Here is a 25,541-nt window from a genome sequence, read left to right on the forward strand (position 1 = left end):
CGCTCCGCGCACTCCACACCTCAGAATTTGACTTCAGCACTGCGCCTCCTCTGAGTGTCCGTATGCGTTTCTCTTTCCTCCTAGTTGTAGGACTTCCACTCAGCCAGCATTCCTATGGTTCTGGGTGATGTCCGTTCCGTTTTTTAGTTTCACTTTTGAGGTAGTTGTTCAAGGCAGCAAACTCCGGCGTTAACCTATGCCGCCATCTTGGTTCTCCCCCCCCTTTTTTTTTACTAAATTAATTATATATAGCTACAGGACCATTTTACCGCCTCCACTTCTGGTTATTCAGCACCCTCCTAGGGATAAGCATCTCCCAATCTCAGCAGCACAGGGTTAAAGCAGCTTTAAGCTGCTTTCCAGCTCAGACTGTCCGTCATTCTTTAAAATGTTGTGTTCTAAGTTGGCTTACCACCACCCACATCTTACTCTTTAAGTATTATGTGCTTTCAATTGAAAAACTGATAGTTATATGATAATAAATTGGAACGTGTAGTAGAATTTGATCAGCAATCCTTGAAGAAAAGCAGGATTATTAGAAGGGTGAGATGAATGAGATTTTCCATTGAAGCGTTAATGCACTATCCATAGTTCATTTTTGAAGAGGACTTTTGGGGCTCTTAAGACTTTTGTGGTATTCTGACTTTTCTTTGGTACAGGTATATACTAATGCTACATTTGGCCATTAGTATTTTTGTTTTCAAATATAAATGAGAGAAAGTGAAGATACTGAACCAGACACTTCTCCTCTTTGTCCACAAGATGATATTACATCTGAAATATCAGCAGTAAGTTGTTTTTTTCCCTACACTAGACTCTCTAGATACATTTTGTTTGCCACTGAGGGAGGTTAGTTTGTGGCTAAGAAAGAGATGACAAAAATAAGAGAACAGTTGTTCAGTGGAAAGTGCCTTTGCAACAAATGAGAAGACTTGGGGGTAGGAGTGAGGGGATCTGAATAAGGCAAGAAAGATGGACCTCTCAGGGTGACATGCTGCTGAGTGATGCTGCAAATCTGGCATGGAAGGGGTTGTTATTTTCAACATAGGAAGTAGTAGTTATTAATGAGCCGAATGTTGATAGACAGAGGTCAGAATATATCCTAAACAGACTGGAAGAGAGCAGTTAGCTTTTCAGCTATGGACTTGAACATTTTTGTTAAAAATATTTCTTATATACATTGGCCAGTGTGGCTCAGTTGTTTGGGCATCCTCCTGTGTACCTAAGAATCACCAGTTCAATTCCCAGTCAGGGCACATGCCCAGGATATGGGCTCAATCCCCAGTGGAGGCGGGGTGCAAGAGGCAGCCAATCAATGTTTCTCATATCAATGTTTCTCTCTCTCTCTCCCTCTCCCTCTCTCTTCCTCTCTAAAATAAATAAAAACATGTAAAAATATTTATTATATTTGACTTCTTCCATTTTAGGTTAAATGAAGTAGACATGCTGCATTGTATCCCATGCAGTTTCCGAGTTTGGGCCTAGCACTTCCTGGGAGTGTTTAGGAAGGTGTGCACCCTGTGAAAATCTACCTAAGGAGGTCATTAGTCGTTATCCTTTCCATTTGCTTCTTTCTCCCTTTGGTGGAAAAGTGTAGGTGCTTCAGGAGGTGCTCTTCTCCTGGAAAATGAATGACTCCCAGTAAGAGCAAGAAATTATACTTTGAGAGCAGAAAGGCTGTTTCTCTGAGGATATAATTACCTACATCAACTTCACACTCAGTTTTACAAAATAACCATTATGACCACACGCAAAGTTAAGAGGTTGGAGTTTTAGTTTTCATATTGTTTCACATAACATTTTATTTAGGCTTAAAACAAATATTTTTTTAACGAAAGAGAGGAAAGGAAAGAGAGAGAAACATCGATTTGTTTTTACCTATTCATACATTCATTGGTTGACTCTCGTATGTTCCCTAACTGGGGACCAAACCTACAACTTTGGCACATTGAGATGACACTAACCAACTGAGCTACGTGGCCAGGGCTTTTTAGGCTTCTTTATTATCAAGTATTGGAGTGGTTGTCAGAGTTTGTCAGACATTTAATGGATGAAATACTTCTAGCAGAAGGTTAATGAGATGATCTAAACTCTTTGTTTGGTTTGGAATCTTAGTAAGAATCGTAGCTAAAGTAATCTTTCCAAATAATTGTCCTCTTGAAGGCAAGATAGGTTATAAACCAATTATAAGGCTTAAAGCTGGAAGGGACCTTTTTCATTTTTGTGTGTGAAATCACTAGATAAGTTCTGAACTAAAAGCAATTAGTGGAAATTTTTTTTTTTTTAATATATTTTATTGATTTTTTACAGAGAGGAAGGGAGAGAGAGAGTTAGAAACATCGATGAGAGAGAAACATCGATCAGCTGCCTCCTGCACATCTCCCACTGGGGATATGCCCGCAACCCAGGTACATGCCCTTGACTGGAATCGAACCTGGGACCTTTCAGTCCGCAGGCCGACGCTCTATCCACTGAGCCAAACCGGTTTCGCGGAAAATTCTTTAAATGGAATTTTTTTGGTCTGCTTCGCATATAGATACTTTTCCAATCATACTAGGCTAAAAAGTAAGTTTTTGCATCTAGTGTCTGATTTATGACCTCCCTAGGAGCAGAAGCAGATAAAGGTATAAAAATAAATCCCCTTTTACCACTACTATCTTTTCCGATAGAAGCACAGATGAGTTTGTATAACAGGCAATTTAAAATTTTAATCTTGAAGTTTATTGGCAGCATCTACTTAGGAATATTTCCATACTGGGAGCCAGTTAAATATGTAAACGACTACTGAGATTGGATTTCTTTCGTTTGTTAGTGTCTTTGAGTGACACATTTACTGTGAGAATACTCAGTGGAAAGAATTGACTATCATAGAGATACTGAATTTAAAAAAAACACAAAGAACTATAATAACATTTTTCTTGGAAACAACCATCTGTTGCTGTGTAAATATCCCCCTGTTCAGGCCTACAAATTCAGTTGAGTGTACAGGTGACATTTGAACAAAGGTGACTTTTGAATAACGCAGGTTTGAACTGCACAGGTCCACTTATGCACAGAATTTTTCAATAAATACAGTTGGCCCTTTGTATCTGCAGGTTAAACATCCTCAGAATGAAAATAGTGTTTTCACATTCCCAACTGTGATTCCCAATCTCAAATGAAAAATACTGTTTTTGATTCATGGTTGAATTTGCAGGTGTGAAGGGCTGACTATAGAGTCAAGAGTTACGCTTGGATTTAAGAGCAGGGGTTGGTGCCCTTAACCCTGGCATTGTTCAAGGGTCACCTGTATAATGTGTAAGGTACTGTGGAAGGTACAGCACCTTAAATACAAATTATTCTGTCATAAAACGGGAATATGCAGTTTAGAGATTATATACTGACTAGAGACCTGGTGCACGAAATTCGTGCACGGGGGGGGGGGGGCGTGTTAGAGTCCCCTAGCCTGGCCTGTGCCTTCTCACAGTGCGGGCGCCCCGTGATCGAGCGCCCCCAAGAGGTACACCCTGCCCACCCATCCGGGGCTCCTCGATGGATTGCTCCAGCGCCACGCGGAGCCACGGGACCCCGGCCATGCCACACAGAGCCGCAGGACCCACCTCCACGCTGCGCACACAGCGTCAAGTCCCTGCTCACCCACACTCCCACGAAGCCCCACCATAAGCTTTTATTAATAGGATGTCAGCAGCCGTGAGATACACAGTGTAACCAAACCAGCAGCACAAGGCAAGTGAATAAGGAGTTATAATTCCTATTATGGTATTTTATTTTCTTACACCTCTTTAGCGATGGGCATATTGAGTTCATTAAAGAAAGTTACTATTACATATTAACAAGTGTCCTTTCAACCTCCAAATACTATGATTGTACTTTAATGATTAGATATAGCTTCTTTGATCATTTTGGTTTTTTTAATGGGTTTATTTAGTTTCAAAGGTCTAAAAGATAAACTACCTTTCTACAAAGTTATGGTTAGACATTGAAAGTAACAAATTTTGACTTTTCTAATTGATTTTCAAAGGGGATCCTGCAGTACTTAATCAGGGCAGTCTCTAAAGTTCCTAAGCCCATTTTCCATTTTTAGTCAAATTGTGTTTGTTTTTTTGGAAAATGATCCTAATAGTTATGCTGGTGTTCTTAGAACACATGTCTGTATAGAAGTGTCTTATAGTATATATCTCCTTTGCTCATGCTCTGTTCTATAACACAGAGATCTAATTCTGATCTCTTCTGATCCAGAGACAAATCATGTTTCCACATCACCCTTTTGTACCAAGAAAAATAATGTCATGCACTTTAGGAGAATGATACCTTTTGGTTTTAGAAATCATCAAATTCTCAAACTATGATTTTATCACTGTTATTTGAAAATCCACTGAAGTATACCAGGCACACGTATGAAAATGAGGCTTTTAACCTCTAATAGTTTATAGTCCTGTATGACAGGGATACGTTATTCTGAGAAATGTGGCATTGTGCAAACCTAGAGTAGAAGGTATATTCTACTACATACCTAGATTGTATGGCATAGTCTGTGGTTATACTGAATACTGTAGGCAGTTGTAACACAATGATAAGTATTTGTGTATGTAAACAGAAAAAATACAGTGAAAACCGCATAGAAGATAAAAGTGTGTGTGTTTGAGTTAGAGGGACAGGGCTGTAGAGGTGGGCACCTTGGAGGGAGAGTAGATGTCAGGAGGAGTGAGGGAAGGAAGAGAAGGGGATGAAAAAGGATCCCTGAGATAAACAGACCCAGAGAGATAAAGCTTGAGATGAAGGGGAGAGGAGGGAAAGGAGAGAGGGATAAGGAGAGAGAAAGGAGAGTTGGACTGTGAGGAAAGAGATAAACGGTAACTGAGGGAAGAGAAGCAAGTTTGTGCTAATCAAAACAGAAGATACCACTTCCCACTCATTGGGATGGCCATAATAAAAAAGACAATAACAAGTGTTGGCAGGGATGTGGAGAAACTGGAAGCGGGCGTGGGTGGGCTCCTGGGTTCCCCTTCTCCCCAGCCAGCCCTCTCCCCTGACAACTGTGGGCCCCAGCCAGTGGGTGGGCACAGGGTAAGGACAGCCTGCTGAGCCTCCTTGACTATATAAATCAGGGGTCCTCAAACTTTTTAAACAGGGGGCTAGTTCACTGTCCCTCAGACCTTTGGAGGGCCGGACTAGAGTTTAAAAAAAAACTATGAACAAATTCCTATGCACACTGCACATATCTTATTTTGAAGTAAAAAAAACAAAACGGGAACAAATACAATATTTGTATTTGCATGTGGCCCGTGGGCCGTAGTTTGAGGACCCCTGATATAAATCAACCAGAGCTAACAGTGAATTTATGTCCAGCCTTTTCTTTAAACATCACAAACTTTTTGCTTAAAATAGATTATAATCTTTTGGGACCTTTATGGTTGACTGAAGTATCTTTAGGTTGGGCGGTGCATGACTGTACTATTTGGGTTGTTTCCACTTTCTGGCTGAATAATGTTACTATGACTATCCATATACAAGATTTGGTGGAGATACATGTTTTCAGTTCGCTTGGGGATATATCTAGGAATGGGGTATATGCCTAGGGGTGGAATTGCTGGGTCATATGATAATTTTTTGTTTAACATTTTAAAACTGTTTACCAGAGTGGCTGTGCCATTTTACATTTCTACCAGCAATGTTGGAAGGTTCCAGTTTCTCCACATCCCTGCCAACACTTGTTATTGTCTTTTTTATTATGGCCATCCCAATGAGTGGGAAGTGGTATCTTCTGTTTTGATTAGCATTTCCCTGATGATGATGATTATCTTTTCATGTGCTTATCAGCCATTTCTGTATCTTCGGGGAAATGCCAATTCAGAATCTGTTTCTTATATTGAGTTTCAGGAATTATTTATTCTAGATATATGTTCCTTATCAGATATATGACTTGCAGATATTTTCTACCATTTTGTTCATTATTTTTTCACTTTCTTGATGGTGTGCTTTGAAGCACAAAAGTTACTAATCTTGATAAAGACAAAATCATTTTTCTTTTGTTGCTTGTGCTTTTGGTGTCCTAAGAAGTCATTGCCTAATGCAAACTCACAAAGATTTACTGCAATGTTTTCTTCTGAGTTTTGTAGTTTTGGCTCTTATATTTAGGTGCTTGGTCCACTTTGAGGTAATTTTTAAAAAAAATATGTTTTTATTGATTTTATTTTTTAAATATATTTTTTATTGATTTCAGAGAAGAAGGGAGAGAGAGAGAGAGAAACATTAATGATGAGAGAATCATTGATCGGCTGCCTCCTGTACGCCCCACACTGGGGATCGAGCCCAACCTGAGCATGTGCCCTTGACCGGAACTGAACTCGGGACCCTCAGTCCTCAGGCCTATGCTTTATCCACTGGGTCATACTGGCTAAGGCAGCCGTGGACAAACTACGGCCGGCGGTCCGGATCCAGCCCGTTTGAAATGAATAAAACTATTGGAAAAAAAAGACCATACCCTTTTATGTAATGATGTTTACTTTGAATTTATATTAGGTCACACAAACACTCCATCCATGCTTTTGTTCCGGCCCTCCGGTCCAGTTTAAGAACCCATTGTGGCCCTCGAGTCAAAAAGTTTGCCCACCCCTGGGCTAAGGCTTGAGTTAATTTTTATATAGAGTGAGAGAGGTATCCAGCTTCATTTTTTTGCATGTGGATGTCCAGTTGTCCTGGCACCAATTGTTGAAAAGAGTATTCTTTCCCTATCAAATGGTCTTGGCACCCTTTTGAAAATTAATTGTAAAGTATTTACATAAAGGTAAAGTATTTTTGGATTCTCAGTTCTGTTCATCGATCTGTATGCCTCTGCCATTACCACACAATATTGATTGTTGTAGTTTTGTGGTAAGTTTTGAAATCAGGAAATATGACTCTCCCACTTTTGTTTTTTCCAAGATTATTTTGGCTGTTCTGGGTACCTTGCATTTCCCTAGGATTTTTGTGGATCAATTTTCATCAATTTTGCAAAAAGGGCATGTGGGATTTTGCTAGGGATTGCCTTGACTCTGTAGATCACTCTGGGGAGTGTTGCCATCATAAGAATAGCATGTTTTCTCATCTGTGAACATGGGATCTCTCCCATCCATGAACACCAGCTTTCTGTTCACCAGACCACTATTTTATGTCAGTGGTTCTCAAACATTTTAATCTCAGAACCTCTTTACACTTTTAAACATTGAATATACCTATCTCTAAAAATCAAGGTTAAGACATTTTAAAAATACCTTTTTCTTTAATAATAATAAACCCATTACATATAAATAACATTGCTTATGAAAAGATAGCAATCTTTTCCAAAACAAAAAGTAATTTAACAGGGAGAGCATCATTGTTGTATATGTTTGTCTATTTCCTTAATGTCTGATTTAAAAGAATCTCAGCTGGATTCTGTTATGAGGCAAATGAAAATCATTTAGACTTCGTGGGCCCACAGAAAGGGTCTCTGGGAACCCTGAAAGAGCCCAGGCCACACTTTGAGACCCCCTGTCATAGAGAACCAGACTGAATAGTGCAGTTTCACAAGAAAATGGCGTGATGACTGAATGGCAGTTATCTGTATTGATGAACAGCTGGGAAGGGACTTGAATGCTTTCCTGCTGGGTCAGTACTTGCTCTTCTCTAGTAAAGACACTGCTAGACCTGAAGGGTTAGAGGGTTGCTTGGTAAACATGGAATCAGCAAGCTGGGTGAGTTTTATTAAGTACTAGTGGCCCAGTGCACAAAATTCATGCATGGGGGGAGAGGGGGGTCCCTCAGCCCAGCCTGCACCCTCTCCTGTTGGGGACACCTTGGGGGATGTCCGACTGCTGTAAACCGGCAGTCGGACATCCTCTTGCAATCTGGGACCGCTGGTTCCTAACTGCTCACTTGCCTACCTGCCTGATCACCCCTAACTGCCCTCCCCTGCCGGCCTGATCTCGCCTCTAACCCCTCTGCCTGCCTGCCTGATTGTCCCTAACTGCCCTCCCCTGCCAGCCTGATCTTGCTCCTAATTGCCCTCCCCTTCCGGCCTGATCTCGCCCCAAACAGCCCTCCGCTGGCGGCCTGATCGCCCCTAACTGCCTCTGCCTACCTGATCTCGCCCCCAACTGCCCTCCCCTGCCGGCCTGATCGCCCCTAACTGCCTTTGCCTCAGCCCCCACCACCATGACTTTGTCTGGAAGGAAGTCGGACATCCAGAAGATGGCCGGTCGACCCGGTCTAATTAGCATATTACCCTTTTATCAGGATAGATAGATTATATAAGATAGGATTGCTTAAATGGGGGTGGAGGGGGAGCCTTTTTCAGCAGGAGGAGATGCTTTTGGCAGACAAAAATACATAATCCCTGTATCTGGACTGATAGCCAGGCATATGCACTATACTGCCAAACTGGTCATTAAAAAATTGAACCGCTGTCTTACTCCTTACACCAAACAGCTGTTGCCCTTAAAACCCCTTCTCACCCCCACATTAGGTTGTGCCTTCATAGTTCACCCAGATTAGGTTCTGATTGGTCAGTTTCTATGCCAGTCAGCGTCAAAAGCTCCGCCTCCTAGGCTGCCATTGGCTCCTCGCAGTTTACCCAGATTTGGTTCTGATTGGTCAGTTTCTATGCTAGTCAGCGTCTCCGGGCCTGATCAGAGAGGCGGAGCTGATCAGCAGTTGCCACAGGCTGCTGGCGAGCGGGCTGAACTGTTGACCTCTCAGAGAGAGAGGCGTAGCTGCTGGCGAGGCCCGGAAAGAGAGAGAGGCAAGGGCTGATCCCCAGCTGCCATGGAGGCTGTGGATGAGACCCTGCTTCTCTCCCCGGGCCTTGCCAGCAGCCGCGGCAGCTGCTGATCAGCCCCACCTCTCTCTCTCTCTATCTCTCTCTCTCTCTCTTTCTCTCCAAGAGGTCAGCAGTTCAGCCTGCTTGCCAGTCCCCGCCCACCCGAGCCTGTTGCGCACGCAGCCTGGCATTTGGTTGTCCCTTCCGTCGTTGTGGACGTTATGGACCCTGGCTCTTTTTATATATATATATATATATATATATGATTATAAAAATAAGTTATTTAAAAAATTGATACTGCAGGTATGAAACTAAGTAAAACTATTTTTTAAAAAAATATATTTTATTGGTTTTTTTACAGAGAGGAAGGGAGAGGGATACAGAGTTAGAAACATTGATGAGAGAAAAACATCGATCAGCTGCCTCCTGCACACCCCCCACTGGGGATGTGCCTGCAACCAAGGTACATGCCCTTGACTGGAATTGAACCTGGGACCCTTCAGTCCTCATGCCGATGCTCTATCCACTGAGCCAAACCGGTTAGGGCATAAAACTATTTTTGAGGTTTCATACACATTGTTAGTCATCTGGTGTATTTTCTTCTAGTTTCATTTGCTTTGCTTTTATTTCTACTTATTTAAAATTTACTTATTTATTTTTGGTTAATCCATGTAGGACTCAAACCACAATTCCCTTGGTTCCTGGGTCAAAAACTCAACCACTGAGTTACACTGGCCCGGTTCCTATTGATTTTTTTTTTTTTTTTTTTTTCTTTTCCCCGTAGAGAGGAAGGGAGAGGGAGAAGAGAGGTAGAAACATCAGTGATGAGAGAGAATCATTGATCGGCTGTCTCCTGCATGCCCCCACACTGGGACCGAACCTGCAACCCAGGCATGTTCCGTAACTGGGAATTGAACCATAATCTCCTGGTTCATAGGTCCATGCTCAACCACTGAGCTACATGGCCGTGCTCCCATTGATTTTTTTTAGCGGGGGGAGAGAGAAACATTAGGTGTTTGAGGACCAACACTAACCACTGAGCATCACCGACTAGGGCTTCTTTGACTATTTTAAATTATATATATAAAAGGCTAATATGCTAAGTGTCTGTCTGGGTAATGATGTCACATAGCATTGTCCGGCTTCCTCTCCCTAGCGACGACTAGCCTCCTTGCAGTTTCTACAGCCTAGGACAGCCATGGGCAAACTACGGCCCACGGGCCGGATCCGGCCCGTTTGAAATGAATAAAACTATTGAAAAAAAAGACCGTACCCTTTTATGTAATGATGTTTACTTTGAATTTATATTAGTTCACACAAACGCTCCATCCATGCTTTTGTTCCGGCCCTCTGGTCCAGTTTAAGAACCCATTGTGGCCCTCAAGTCAAAAAGTTTGCCCACCCCTGGCCTAGGAACATGACTTGCTTTATAGCCAGGTGCAAACATTTCACACTTTAACCAAATGTCTATGAAGTGTTTTCCCGTGCCTCATCTCATTTGATCCTCACAGAAGTCCTGGAGTAGGTAGGTAGGAGACTTGGTGGAATCCTATTTTCTTTTCATTAGCCGAAAAATGGAGATTTAGAAAGCTTACAAACTTGATCCTACTGAAAAGAAGTAAGAAATGGTGGACCTTGAAAATAGCCAAACACAGCTGCATTTAAATATTTCACCCTTTGTTCTCCCTGTGTGATCTATAATAACAATCTGCTTCGTGTTGATATTTATTGCTGTGTTGCTTACAATTACCTGAAAGAGAAGTTGGAGTGCTTCACTGGGCTGGAAAAAGTTTAGCTAGATCAGAAAGCAGGTCTAAGTAAGCAAGTTTATTCTATATCTATAAAAGGCTAAGTTGACTCGCGCATGCGCGATACATATAAAGCTCTTGCTGGCGCCAATCACACTTGTGTGTTTCCATCTGTCATTGTCAATTGTGAATTTGGTTGACACTTCTATTATAGAGAGAGGTCGAATAGTGATATTAAAATACTTCTAATTAATTTCTTTTCCATTGACTGCTAGAGAGAGTAGAAGGGAGGGAGGAGGGGGAGTGAGAGAGAAACACTGATGTAAGAGAGACATTGATTGGTTGCCTCCTGCATGCATCCCTACTGGGACTGGGAAACCTGCAACTGAGGTACATGCCCTTGACTGGGAATCAAACCCCTGACCCTTTGGTCCTCTGTCCAAAGCTCTAACCATTAAACCAAACCTGCTCATGCCAGCTAATACCTTTTAGTTTTGTTTTTGTTTACCCTCACCCGAGATTATTATTTTCCACGAGTAGCCCGGTGCACGAAATTCATGCACATTAAAAGGGAATTAGAGAAAATATTTTAATATTGCTATTTGCCCTTTATAATAGAAGTATGAGAGATGAAAGGAAATTAGTAAAATCTATATGAAAATAATGTATAAATTTATTAAATAAACAGTAAAAAGGATATAACAACAGAGGCATGATATAAAAATAGCAAAAACATGATATGGAAACAACAAAAACATATAAAAACAATAAAAACATGATATAAAATCAACAGTGATGCAAACAATGACTGATAAAGTGATTAAACTTTTTCTAATATCTCCCTGTATGCCACATTAAGAGTGAAAACACTTTGAGAGTGCTTGACTAATTTCCCTTGTGATGAAGTATTTAGAACTTTAACTTTAACTTTAACTTTAATGCTCTTCAAACTCAAGAGAAAGCAACATATAACTGACCATGTGCGAAAACGGGTTCAGGTAGGAATATGCCTACTCTGTCTAGAATTTGTCCTTGTGATTTATTAAGTCATCAAAAATGCTGGCATCACGGGAAACTGTCGTTGAATCAATTTAAATGGGAGGCCAGTGTTAGATGGGGACAAATCAATTCTTGGAATCAGAACAACCTCTCCCTCTGCAGATCCTGTTAATACTTCAGCTTCGATAATGTTAGGTCGTAATCTTTTGATAATAAATCTGGTACCATTACAAACACCCCATTTACTATTGAGATTTCTCAATAGCATGATGATTGCACCCACTTTCAATTTTAATTTATGACATGGCATTCCCGAAGGAGTAATACTATTAAAAAATTCGATGGCAAAATTTTCCTTTTCAGCATCATCTGTTGAATCAATGGAATCATTACTCAAATATATGTGAAAATCTCCATCGAGTATATCCAAAATTTCTTCATTTACTTTTTGAATGTGTTCATTTTTTTTTTAAATTAAATCTTTATTGTTCAGATTATTACATTTGTTCCTCTTCCCCCCCCCCCCATAACTCCCCTTCTCCCAGTTCCCACCCCACCCTCTGCCCTCACTCCCCACCCACTGTCCTCATCCATAGGTGCACGATTTTTGTCCAGTCTTTTCCCGCATCTCCCACACCCCTCCCCCCCCAAGAATAGTCAGTCCATTCCCTTTCTATGTCCCTGATTCTATTATGATCACCAGATTATTTATTCACTTGATCCTTAGATTCACTTGTTGATAGATGCATGTTTGTTTTTCATAATTTGTATCTTTACCTTTTTCTTCTTCTTCCTCTTCTTAAAGGATACCTTTCAGCATTTCATATAATCCTGGTTTGGTGGTGATGAACTCCTTTAGCTTTTCCTTATCTGTGAAGCTCTTTATCTGACCTTCAATTCTGAATGATAGCTTTGCTGGATAAAGTAATCTTGGTTGTAGGTTCTTGCTATTCATCACTTTGAATATTTCTTGCCATTCCCTTCTGGCCTGCAAAGTTTCTGTTGAGAAATCAGCTGACAGTCATATGGGTATTCCCTTGTAGGTAACTGAGTTTCTTTCTCTTGCTGCTTTTAAGATTCTCTCTTTGTCTTTTGCTCTTGCCATTTTAATTATGATGTGTCTTGGTGTGGTCCTCTTTGGATTCCTTTTGTTTGGGGTTCTCTGTGCTTCCTGGACTTGTAAGTCTATTTCTTTCACCAGGTGGGGGACGTTTTCTGTCATTATTTCTTCAAATAGGTTTTCAATATCTTGGTCTCTCTCATCTTCTGGCACCCCTATAATTCTGATGTTGGTACGCTTGAAGCTGTCCCAGAGGCTCCTTACACTATCTTCGTATTTTCGGGTTCTTTTTTCATTTTGCTTTTCCGGTTGGGTGTTTTTTGCTTCTTCGCATTTCAAATCTTTGCCTTGATTCTTGCACTCCTCTGGTCTGCTGTTGGGAGTCTGTATAATATTCGTTATTTCAGTCCATGTATGCTTAATTTCTAGTTGGTTCTTTATCACAACATCGAGGGTCTCATTAGATTTCTTGAGGATCTCAATAGCTTTATCGGCGGCTTCTAGACAGTTCTTGAGAGACCTTAAAAGTGTGGTTCTGAACTCAGTATCCTCCATTGACAGTTTTGCCCTGTTTCTTTGTCGCCGCATTTTTTATGCTTTCTTGGTGCACCCCCTAGTGGTCTTTGTGCACAGTCTTGTTGTAGTTAAGCCTTGATTGTTGTCGGCAATACCGGGGGTGATTTGACCTCCAGGCTAACTGGCTATGAGAGTCCGCTGTGTCTGCAGTGGGAGAGCTTCTGTGCTGGATCTCTAGGGCGGTGCTAATCTAGCGTTTGCCTGAGGCTATCTGGCAAATGGCTCTGCGCAGGGCTTGGGCAGGGCGGGTCCCCGGGGATCTACAGGGCGGGCCGGAGCGAGCAGTTTTGGCTGCTCTCAGTCCCGTCCCTAGGGGCTCTGCCTCACAGAGTCCCAGCAACCGCTGCAAACCTCGGAGAGAAAGCTGCCTTCGAGTTCCGACCGAAGCCAGACAGTCCCACTTCTCCCGTTTGAGTCTGGATCCCTAGAGACTCGCCCGGATCTGGAGCTCAGAGTCTGAAACTCCCTCCCGATTGAAAACAACAACCGTGCCCTCCGCCTCTAGCCCGCTCCACGTGCACTCCGCACCTTTGTATTTCACTTCAGCACTGCGCCTCCTCTGAGTCTGGGTATGATATTCTCTTTCCTCCTAGTTGTAGAATTTCCACTCAGCCAGCCTTCCTGTGGTTCCGGATGATGTCCGTTCCGTCTTTTAGTTGTTTTTTGCAGTGGTTGTTCGAGGCAGCAATCTCCGGCGTTAACCTATGCCACCATCTTGGTTTCCTCGACTTAAAACTTTAAGTAAGGTTTATTAACTTAATTTTAGGGAACGTTCTGGAGTGGAAGAAGATGTAGTGTCGAGGACTGAGAGAGGTATGTTCTGAACGTGTTCATTTTTTGGACAAAGAATTGCATGTTTAGATATATTTTTAATATTATCTATAGATATAGTATTTCCAAAGGTAGCTTCAATAATAGATCCATTACAAATCATTTCACAGGGGATTTCAGTAATATCCATTCCTAAATGAAAACTGCTATCAAGTTTGCCATCTTCAAGTTTTTTTTGTTTTGTTTTGTTTTTAAATATATTTTATTGATTTTTTTTTACAGAGAGGAAGGGAGAGAGAGAGAGAGAGTTAGAAGCATTGATGAGAGAGAAACATCAATCAGCCGCCTCCTGAACATCTCCCACTGGGGATGTGCCCGCAACCCAGGTACACGCCCTTGACTGGAATCGAACCTGGGACCTTTCAGTCTGCAGGCCAATGCTCTATCCACTGAACCAAACCTGTTTCAACAGCCATCTCCAAGTTTTACTAACCATTCACTATAAGCAGAATCCTCTGATCTCATATTTGTTGTAAGAGACAACTTCCTGAAACATCCCCAAACACTACAGTACTTTAAACTTGTTTGTTCTATGACCAATCACATAGCATGTGTTACAATACTGAGACATTGTCAAAAATCCCCTCCAAAAAGGACAACTTTCCCACCAAATACAACATTCAAATCCATAATTTCTCTTAGTAATCTGCCTATGGCGTTTATAGCATCCCTGGATGCCATGGCACATTCATCAATAATGAGAAGTTGGGCCTTTTTAATCGTTTTAGCAACTTCATTGTTTATATTGAGTCTAGAAATTCAAGTTTCATTTAATGGAATTGGTCATTTTTATTGGGAATGAAAGGTGCTTCCACTGAGAAGTAAATTTGCAGCAATTCCTGTAGACGCTGTGGGTAAAACAGTACCACCACGACCTCTAATATTAATGTATTAAAACTTTATAAAAATATCCCTCCATGCTCTGAGGGCCGTTTCCTGCCTCAAACCTCACCCTTACCGGAAACAGCTCAGGGAGGGCGCAGCTGTTGCTAAGAGGACCTAGGACTCAGTGCATCCACGTTCCAAGGGCAGGTTCCTGCCTGAAACCTCGCCCTCACGGGAAACAGCTCGGGGAAGGTACAGCCGTTTCCAAGACGACTCCTGCAGGACTGACTTCCTTCGGTTGGTCAAGCCTCGGTTGTGATGCGTTATACCTAGGGTTTTTATATAAATAGATTGATTTTTAGAGAGAGTTGAAGGGTGGGGGAAAGACACTAGAAATGAAGTGAGAGAGAGACCGACTGGTTGCCTCCTGCATGTGCCCTGACGGGCTGGGGATGAGCTTGCAACTAAGTTAAAAGAAACTATGACTCTTCAGTCCATGGGCCAATGCTCTAACCACTCAGCAAAGCAGTTAGGGCCAGGTAAGACCTTTTAAAATAGCCACAACACCTTGATTATACTCAATAAAATTAATAATCATTCCATAATATCCTTTATTACCTAGGCAACATTCAATGTTTCCAGTCAAAAATGTCATTTTAAACTTAATTGATTTGATTTTGGATGCAGATACAGTTCTCACATAAGGTTATTTTGATTAAAGCTTTTGTATTTTGTAATAATACAACTTTCCCATTTTTTCATGTTTTACATTTGCTCTTGAAATGAGGTCATCTGTCTTGATAGCATACCCCACATTTTGTATTTAGCTAATCTCTTTCTGTAGGTATTACTTAACACTAGAAGCCTGGTGCATGAAATTCGGGCATGGGTGGGATCCCTAGGCTTGGTGGGCAATCAGGGCCGATAAGGTTCCCCGCCTCCTCACCCCCTCCTCTGCCTGTGTCCACTGCCACCCACTCCCGGTTCCCCATCCCATCCTGGGGCCCAGCCCCGATTGGGTGATTGGGGGCTGTTGGCCTGGGGGAGGGGCTGACTGCCACCTCGGCGGGCAGGTGATGGGCTGATCACGGCCTGCTGGATGGGGAAGGACTGGGAGGTTGGCCGCCGGCCCCAAGGAAGGAGCTGGCCATCAGCCCCCCCTGGGAAAGGGGCTGCATATGCTGCCACCCACCCCCAGTTCCCCATCCCAGCCCGGGGGCCTGGAGGGGGGGAGGGACCAGAAGGTTGGCCTGCAGGCTCCAATGGCAATTGGGTCCTGTGGGCTGTGGGCAGCTCCTGCATTGAGCATCTGCCCCCTGGTGGTCAGTGTGCGTAATAGTGACCAGTTCTGTCTCAATGGTCACTTAGGCTTTTATCTATATAGACTAGAGGCCCGGTGCACAAAAATTTGTGCACTCGGGGGGAAGGGGGGGTCCCTCAGCCCGGCCTGTGCCCTCTAGAAGTCTGGGACCCCTCGGGAGATAACGACCTGCTGGCTTAGGCCTGCTCCCGGGTGGCAGAGGGCAGGCCCAATCCCTAGGTGCAGCCCCTGGTCGGGCTCAGAGCAGGGCTGATTGGGGGGTTGGGGCACCACCCCCTGTCACACTCAAGGCAGGGTCGATGGGGAGGTTGCGGCGTGACCCCCTGTCACGCGCAGAGCAGGGCCAATCCGGGGGTTGGGGCGCTGCCCCCTATCACACACAGAGCAGGGCCCATCAGGGGGGTTGGGGCTCCGTACCCCGTCATGCACAGAGCAGGGCCCATCAGGGGGTTGGGGCTCCATACCCTGTCATGCACAGAGCAGGGCCCATCAGGGGGGTTGGGGCTCCGTATCCTGTCATGCACAGAGCAGGGCCCATCAGGGGGTTGGGGAGCTCCCTCCTGTCACGCACAGAGCGGGGCCCATCAGGGGGTTGAGGAGCTCCCCCCTGTCACTCACAGAGTAGGTCCGATAGGGGAGTTGGGGCACCGTCCCCTGTCACACACAGAGCAGGGCGGATCAGTGGGTTGGGGCGCTGCCCTCTATCACCCACAGAGCAGGGCCAATCAGGGGATTGGGGTGCCGCCACTGTCACACTCAGGGCAGGGCTGATGGGGAGGTTATGGCTCTACCCCATCACACACACAGCAGGGCCTGTGGGGGGGCGGAGGGGGGGTTGGGACACTGCCCTCTATCACCCACAGAGCAGGGCCGATCAGGGGGTTGGGGCGCCACCACTCTCACACTCAGGGCAGGGCTGATGGGGAGGTTATGGCTCTACCCCGTCACACACAGAGAAGGGCCCGGGGGGGGGGGGGGGGCGCTGCCCCTGTCATGCTGATCCTGGTGCCGGGAGGCCTCGCGGCTCCGCTGATCACGGTGCTGGGAGGCATATTACCCTTTTACTATATAGAATAGAGGCCTGGTGCATGGGTGGGGCCGGCTCGTTTCCCCTGAAGGGTGTCCTGTATCAGGGTGGGGGTCCCCACTGGGGTGCCTGGCCAGCCTGGGTGAGGGGGTGATGGCTGTTTGCAGCTGGTCACACACCCTTCATGGTGGGGGTCCCCACTGGGGTGCCTGGCCAGTCTGGGTGAGTGGCTGAGGGCTGTTTTCAGGCTGGGGGTGACTGAACTCCCAAACGCTCCTTTTTTTCTTTTTTTTTTTTTATTCTGGGCCAGCTTTAGCTTGAGTCTTGGCTCCAGCTCTTAGGCCGCCTCCGCTGCTGAAAGTAGGTTTCTGGCCTTTGCATACAATGTTGCGAATCTGCTGGCTGAAGTCAAGGTTTCCTTGGTCACTGAAACAAGCAAGCCTCATGTTAGTTTCAAGCTGCCTGGCTGCCGGCCGCCATCTTGGCTGACAGTTAATTTGCATATCTTGCTGATTAGCCAATGAAAAGGGTAGCGGTCGTATGCCAATTACCATGTTTCTCTTTTATTAGTGTAGATGTGTTGTCCCAGAATTTCCTTTACATTGGGAGTCAGTTATTTGATTAAATAAGGCTTTTTCCCCCCAAGAATACTTGATAGGTGGTGCTCTTTCACAACATCAAGAAGAATGTAATACTTTGACTTTTAGCTATAAGATTGAAAAGTAGCTTCAGTCATTGTCTATCTGATCAACCATTATAAAGTTTCCTGTCAGCCCCTCACTTAGTTTTAGCAGATGCCATTGATTGCTGCCTTGTTAATTTCATTAGATGTTGCAGTGCTTTGATTTTCTAATTCTGTCATTCACGCTCCTCTTATTAATTGTGGTTCCTGTATAGGAAACAACTTACCCTGATGAGCTATTTGGTTATGCTATAATAGTTGTCCAGGAAAGGCAGACTAATCATTGTTTCCCTTTTGTAATCTTCAGAAAAATGAGTTGGTGTCATAACAGCCTCCAAAGGTGACCAATGTGATGGTAGTGCTTTGAACCATATGAGTTTTTATAACTTTGTATCCATTGATTCTTTCTGACCCTCACATTGTCTATCTGGAGTTCCCCTTTCTTTATTGTTGGTCCTGTGACATGTCCACAGGAGTCTTTGGTAGCTTCCTTGCTTTCATGGTAAGGTGTTCCACGTTTTCCATGTGTCCATCTCAAATTGAGCAACATTCTATAAAAAATCCAGAATTCTTGTAAAGTGTAAAGTGTAGATGAAAGGTGAGGGAAGACTGAGGAACTGTCACAATTTGGAGGAGACCAAAGAGAAGTGACAATATGCAGTATGGGAGCTTAAATTGGATCCTGGAGTACAAAGATGATATTAGTGGAAAAGCTGGTGAAAGACAAAGAAAATCTCTCGCTTAATTTAAAAAGTTACATATCCTGTTTTAAGAAAACGGATGATATGTATTTTACTAGCTTATTTGATTTTAAGTTTGTATCTCTTATGCTGAAAATCTGAGTACTTAAAAATGAATGTAATTTGTACTTTATCCTATGATAGTGTGAATATACAAAATAAAATAGTTTCAAAATAATACCAACATTTACCCCAAAGAACAGGCCTGGTGAACTTTTTAAGATTTCTTGGTGAATTTTTTGGCGCTTGTGTGCAAATTTTTATTGAGTTGTAATTCACATGCAACCGAGTTCACCCTTTTTAAGTATGCAATTCAGTGGCTTTTACTACATTCACAAAGTTGTGCCTCAGTCACCACTTACTTAATTCCTGTTTGTCTGATTACTTTATTATTTAAAAGAAATGGGAAAACAGTAATTTTCATTCAATAAATATCTGATCCTTATACTGTTTTGTTGCAGAAAGTAGAGTCTATGATTTTAGAATGATGATAGCAATTCTATCAACCAAATAATCAGTTTTCAAACAGTTTCATTAATTGTAGCAATTTCCTTGAACTGTAGAAATTCTGAAACTGTGGAATTGTCATTTCAGAAGACTTCTTCTTTTCTTGGCCTAAATGATCTGCCACTTTAGCATGACTGCAACATAGGGATACTTAAGTGATGTGCAACTGTCTGAACTCATAGCCAAACCTGGTTTCCACTGAAAATCTAGAAGCTGGCCTTATCATCCTGCAGTGGCTTGCTAGATCTCTCTATGGCTAGTGTCTAGGGCTCCCATTCCCAACTTAGGTAGATGCTTCCTGGACCACCCTGCAGACACTCTCTTAAAATCACTTAGAATAATTCTCTGAAGTTACACCACTAACTTAATTTATAAAGTTTGAGATTGATTTACATTTTTAAGGATTGCTTCGAGTGTTTAAAAAGACCTTAATAAATATTTAATTATGAAACATTCCTGGTATATGTGAAAAGAATTATTTAGAAACAGAGCTAAGAGAACTATATTCTTCCAAGTATTTAATAAGATTGGTAAAGCTTTTTCAGTGTAGCTTTGACATTGAGATGGGAAATGTACTGGTAGGATAGAGTCCACCAAACAGGAGGATTCCATCAGATGGGAAGAGGGCTTAATTTAATCTCTGCTTTTTCTTCTAAAGAGCGATGAAATCAAATCAGGGAAATGACATTAAAGGTGTGTTGAGGCTGCCTCTGAACAGTCAAGTTTCCAAGCTGGGTTTTAGGCCAGAAAGTACTTTACTTTGGTGGTAAGTTTTTCCTCTTGTGTATTTTTCTTTGTAACCCAGAGGCCTGCTTTTTGGCCATGCCAAGAAGCAATAGTTTATAGTTTTAAGTCTCAAAATAATTTTGGTCTCTTGAACAAGTAATCACAAAGTTGTTACTTACTTACTGGAAGGATCGTCAGTAATTAACATCATCATCATCATACTTTTTTTTTTTTTTTTTAAATATATTTTATTGATTTTTTACAGAGAGAAAGGGAGAGAGATAGAGAATTAGAAACATCGATGGGAGAGAAACATCGATCAGCTGCCTCCTGCACATCTCCCACTGGGAATGTGCCCGCAACCCAGGTACATGCCCTTGACCGGAATCGAACCCGGGACCTCTCAGTCCGCAGGCCGATGCTCTATCCACTGAGCCAAACCGGTTTCGGCCATCATCATACTTTTTTATTGTTGTTAATCCTTGCCCAAGTATATTTTTCCATTGATTTTTAGGGAGAGTGGAAGAGAGAGGGAAAGACAGAAAGAACCATTGATGTGAGAGAAACAACATCATTGGTTGCCTCCTGCATGAGCCCCGACCAGGGCCCGGGCCAGGGAGGATCCTGCAACCAAGATACATGCCCTTGACCAGAATTGAACCTGGGACCTTTTGTTTGGTCCGCAGGCCAGCGCTCTATCCTCTGAGCAAACTGGCTAGGGCATCATCATCATACTTTAACTCTTATTCTAGATTCAGACACTTGATAATAAAGTCTAATTTTAATGCTTTATATCTGTTGTACTGTTTGCAAGAGGGGACTATTAATAACCTTTTCTGTTGGCAGACTTGGTAGTTGTAGGACTCTCTTGAAAACCGTATGCATGTAGGTAAGTAATTAAGAGCCATAGTGGTGAGATGTGAACCTTCCTTGTTTATGGACAGGATACACGGGTCAGATCAGGATCACTATTTCTGTTGAACTGATATTCTGGCCTGGTTACCTTTGTAACCTTGTATTAAAGAACATTCAAACATACCAAAGTAGACAGGACCATGTAATGATCCCCATACCCTTCTCTAGGAGGAGAAATGGTGAAGTCCCACATCTCTGCCCTATGTACTACTATGAGGAAAATTCTAGACATTGTGTTATTTTCCCTGTAAATATTTCAACATGCAGGTCTAAAAGCCAGGGTCTCTTATTATTAAACATAATCATAATATCATTGTAACATCTAAGAAAATATAGTAATTCTTTAATGCCATCAGATATTCTATCAGTATTATTTCCCTGATTGTTGTTTTAATCAAAGCCAAAATTTGGTCATTGTGTGTCTTGTGTTGTCTTTCATGTGAAAAAAGCCAGGCTGCTTGTCTAGTAATTGCCCACTTTGCAGAACTCTGCTTGTGTTTACTGTAAGTTTGTAACAAGTTCATATCCTGGCTTCTGTTGTTTGTTTGGCAAGACTACTTCCTGTCTGGTGTGTTGCTGTTTCCATCAGCAGGATATGATTTCTGACTGCCTGAAAAAATATAGGATATCCTATCTAATAAAGGGTAATATGCAAATTAACTGTCACTCTGACACAAAGATGGCAGTGCCCAGTCTCCTCAGGCCCGCCGGGAGTCCCCAGTCCTTTCAGCCTGCACTGATTACTATGGCAAGTGGACCGAGAAGGTTTTCAGCAAGTGTGAGAAGTGTGAGAAGCAAGCCTTGGCGGGATCGAGGGAGAGCCGGCAGGCTCAGGGCCGCTGCTGCCCAGGGAGGCCCTCGGAGTTCAGTTCTGAAACCACAGGGACCCGCTCCGGCGCAGGCTGGGGAGGCAGCTGCTGCTGCCGCTCAGCGCTAGGTCCCTGGTTAAGGAAGCGGGTCCAAGTCGCAGCCACGAGGCCTGGCGAGGCTGTCTCACCCTGGACCATTGTGGCTGAGCCCTGGCAGGGGCGTCGAGCACTATCTGCCATCCGGCCGCCTGCGGACACTGGTGGAGTGGGCGTGGATTGAACATTTTAATGAAAATGGGACGCCTGCGCCCCGCCCCACTGTGCCCCTGTCCCCGGTGAGGAGAGGGCAGCGGGATCGGGGGTGCAGCCTTGGGATCCCGTTAGGAGGCACCGGGGCTCAGGAGGGGCTGGGAGCAACCTGCAGGCGCGCTTCTAGGAAGAGGTGCTAAACCGCCAGGACGCCGAGGGCCAGCTGCTGGAGGGTGCAGGCTGGGCTGAATTTCGTGCACTGGGCCATTAGTGTGTGTGTATGTGTGTGTATATATATGTGTGTGTATATGTATATATGTATATAAATATATATATCTTCTAGTTGTCCCTTCTCCCCCTTTGTTTATCATATACTGTATCATGTTCAGCCAAACATTTTTTTTGAGAGTCTTGAAAGTGTAGAAGTTAATAATGATAAAAAGCATCTACAGTACTACCTTCTGTGACTTATCAGTCTGCATACCAATCTATGTCTTTATTTTCTGGATGCAACAGTTTTGTGAGAATTGATGTTGGTCTCTATTACAATTTAACGTATTTGTCCTTTATCCTACATTTTGGAAAACACTGACCTCTTGAAACGGATTTAACTTATTTCAAGCATTTCTTCTTTATGAGTAGTTTACACTTATATATCTATCTTACAGCATTTAAGGGATTTTGTACCTTTGTGATTGATGATACACAATGACAGTTGGATGAGACTACCTTTGATCATCAGATTATTTCATTAACAAGGGTTTTGAGCATTAACCATAAACAGGTTATTGAGAGTAAGGAGCATCATTATAGAAACTAATAAGCTACATGGTTACCCAGGGAGACAAAACAGTTAGCTTTTAGATTTTTAAAAAGATATATTTTACTGATTTTTTTACAGAGAGGAAGGGAGAGAGATAGTTAGAAACATCGATGAGAGACATCAATCAGCTGCCTCCTGCACACCTCCTACTGGGGAATGTGCCTGCAACCAAGGTACATGCTCTTGACCAGAATCAAACCTGGGACCTTTCAGTCCACAGGCTGATGCTCTATCTACTGAGCTAAACTGGTTAGGGCAGCTTTTAGATTTCTTTATCAAGCACTCAGAAGAGTCTAAAGATAAGTGGGTTAAATCAAGGTCTTTATCTTGTTGTGAAGCAGAGAAGCCTGGAGTCAGACATAGGTGTCCAGGAATCTTGGGTCTGACACTTATATAATACGAAGGCCTAAAAACCACCATCTCTTCAAAACCGGAGTTACTTTGTAAGACGTGGGAAAATCAGGAGGTGTTACGTGTGAAGTTGAGCCAGTGCTTTATGGCAGAGACCCCTTTACACTATGGTTCAGAGTTGTGAAGGGGTCCTTTTAACCAATTATTGTTTATTTCTTCTGACAACTGGTCCTGGACGAAAGGAAATTAATGGGGCTGATCAAAAACGATATATATAAATTGGGGAGTCATCAAATTCCAAGGTGGAGTTCTATTAATTTTGTAATTTTCTGTTTTAGAAATATGAGTTCTGGGCATGAGTGGGTTTATATGTTTTGACACATAGTTTTTAAGTCTTGAAACATTATTGTCACCAAATTATTGTGAAGAAGAAACTTGTTTAAAAAAACCAAGGTGTTTCTTGAATAAGTATGGTGTAAATTATGGGCAGGTTTCTCTAAACTACTTAAACTCCAGAGGGATAAACATATCCTGGAAAACTTGAGGATTTTAAGACTTCAGAATCAGTTATACTCTGTACTTCAAGTTACCAATTTACTATCTTTGTCATTTTACAGCATCCTACAGTTAACATTAAACTTCTCCCGGTGGACCCACAAAGTAAACAGCTCATGACTTCTGATCAGGACGCTAAGGTTGTGGCTGAACCGCAGGGCCAGCGAGTCCAGGAAGGGAAAGACAGCGATCATCTGGTGAGTGCATACCTGAGGCCAGGATGGGCCTGTGCATCTCCCTTTCTTCTGATAACAGATTTTTACATGCAGTAAATTTATGGGTAGCTTAGTAGAGAAAACTTAAGTATAAGAGGTAGAGAAAACAAATGGCAATTAATACCTCTAGATATTAAAGCCTTGGATTTTAACTTTTTAAAAAAATTTATTGACTTTTAGAGAGAGAGAGAAATATCACTTTGTTGTTTCACTTATTTATGCATTCATTGGTTGATTCTTGTGTGTCCTAAGGATGGAACCCACAACCTTGACATTATCAGGAGGACGCTCTAACCAACTGAGCTACCTGGCCAGGCCAAAGCCTTGGATATTAAATCACCAAGAAAACACAGTGATTTATAAATACTTTTTTAGCATTATAGCCATTGCAGTGGTATGTAGTTAAAGAATTAATTAGAATTATAACATAAATTTTTTATTTTGACTGCTTTCGTTAATTGTAAGATTTGATCATGTCAAGCAGTAATATTTAAAGTTTCTAAATGGCTTTGGGAAAAGTAGCTTTTCTTAATTTTCCCTATTGAAACTACTTTAGTAAAGTAAAGGATTTTTACTTTATTGTGTAGAGTCAGAATTTCAACATTTAAAATTTTAAGGATCCTATATTGCTCTGAATATCTCCCTGAATTTCCTTTGTCATATAAAAATGTGTTTTTCTCAGTGGGTTTTGTTGTGCTCAATTACTGTGGTTTGAAAATATGTTTTTGTACATTGTAGTGATGGTATGTTTGATGTTTTCAATTTTGTAGATGAATGGTCCCATATCTCAAACCACTTCTCAGACAAGCTCCATCCCAGCTTTGAGTCAGGTAATTTAGTCCTGAGATATATCACGTTGGCGGCTCACAGATATTGCCTTATAACAAATATTCATTGTAAACTAATTAGAAAATATTGATGTTTTCCAATGGCGCAGGGGGCACCCATCTGGGTATAGTACATGTTAGTGCTGTATGTCCTCTACTGGCTTCTGTGTGTGTTAAATGTATAGTTCCACAGTGCCTTGTGCATTAATTTGATGTCATATATTCATTAAGGTGTTTTTAAAGGATCACTGATAATCTATTATCCTAGTATATAAAAAGCCAGTGGCTGTCACGATCAAAACAACCAGATGGACAACCGAACAGCAGGCTGTGTGGGGCGACCAGGCTGGTAGGGGGGTTAGTGAGAGATGACCAAACGACTGAATAGCAGGCTGTGTGGGGTGACCAGGCCGGCACAGGGGGGACAGTTGGGGGCGACCAGGCCGGCTTGGGAGAGGGGGCAGTGAGGGTCGACCAGGCCAGTAGAAGGGGCAGTTAGAGGCGATCAGGCCAGCGGGGGGCAGTAAGGGGCAACCAGGCTGGTGGCAGGACAGTTAGGGGCAACCAGGCTGGCGGTGGGGGAGGCGGGGACAGTTGGGGATGACCAGGCCGGTGTGGGGGCAGTTGGAGGAGATCAGGCCGGCGGGGGGGGGCGGGGGGGCAGTTGGGGATTGATCAGGCTGGCGGGGCGATCAGGCAGGAAGGCAAGAGAGCCATTAGGAGCCAGCAGTCCCGGATTGTGAGAGGGATGTCCGACTGCCAGTTTAGGCCCCATCCCTGGGATCGGGTCTAAACTGGCAGTCAGACATCCCCTGAGGGGTCCCAGATTGGAGTGGGTGCAGGCTGGGCTAAGGGGACCCCCCCTCCCCCGTGCATGAATTTTGTGCACCACGTCTCTAGTGTGTTTATAATTAACTTTACGTATTGATATCCTGTACTTTTTAAAGCACACGAGTAAGCTTTTAGTATAAGAAAA

The 25,541-nt window shown here is 43.0% G+C and overlaps 1 protein-coding gene and 1 pseudogene across 12 annotated transcripts in view; one reads left to right on the forward strand and one right to left on the reverse strand.

The window, feature by feature from the left end:
* Positions 1-25,541, forward strand: part of LARP4B (La ribonucleoprotein 4B) — a 108,766-nt gene that overhangs the window by 20,736 nt on the left and 62,489 nt on the right. For 6 of the 12 annotated variants that reach the window (XM_036342638.1, XM_036342688.1, XM_036342707.1 and 3 more), the window contains 2 exons: positions 23,586-23,720; positions 24,509-24,568. In XM_036342638.1, coding sequence (XP_036198531.1) covers positions 23,586-23,720; positions 24,509-24,568 — 195 coding nt within the window. Of the gene's footprint in view, positions 1-13,928; positions 13,976-19,753; positions 19,862-20,667; positions 20,711-23,246; positions 23,271-23,585; positions 23,721-24,508; positions 24,569-25,541 lie in introns of those variants that run through there. The other 6 variants (XM_036342662.1, XM_036342672.1, XM_036342681.1 and 3 more) reach the window with 5 other exon arrangements.
* Positions 19,110-21,743, reverse strand: LOC118667231 (annotated as a pseudogene).

The sequence above is a fragment of the Myotis myotis genome, unplaced genomic scaffold (assembly GCF_014108235.1).
Source record: "Myotis myotis isolate mMyoMyo1 unplaced genomic scaffold, mMyoMyo1.p scaffold_m19_p_1, whole genome shotgun sequence".
NCBI lineage: Eukaryota > Metazoa > Chordata > Mammalia > Chiroptera > Vespertilionidae > Myotis > Myotis myotis.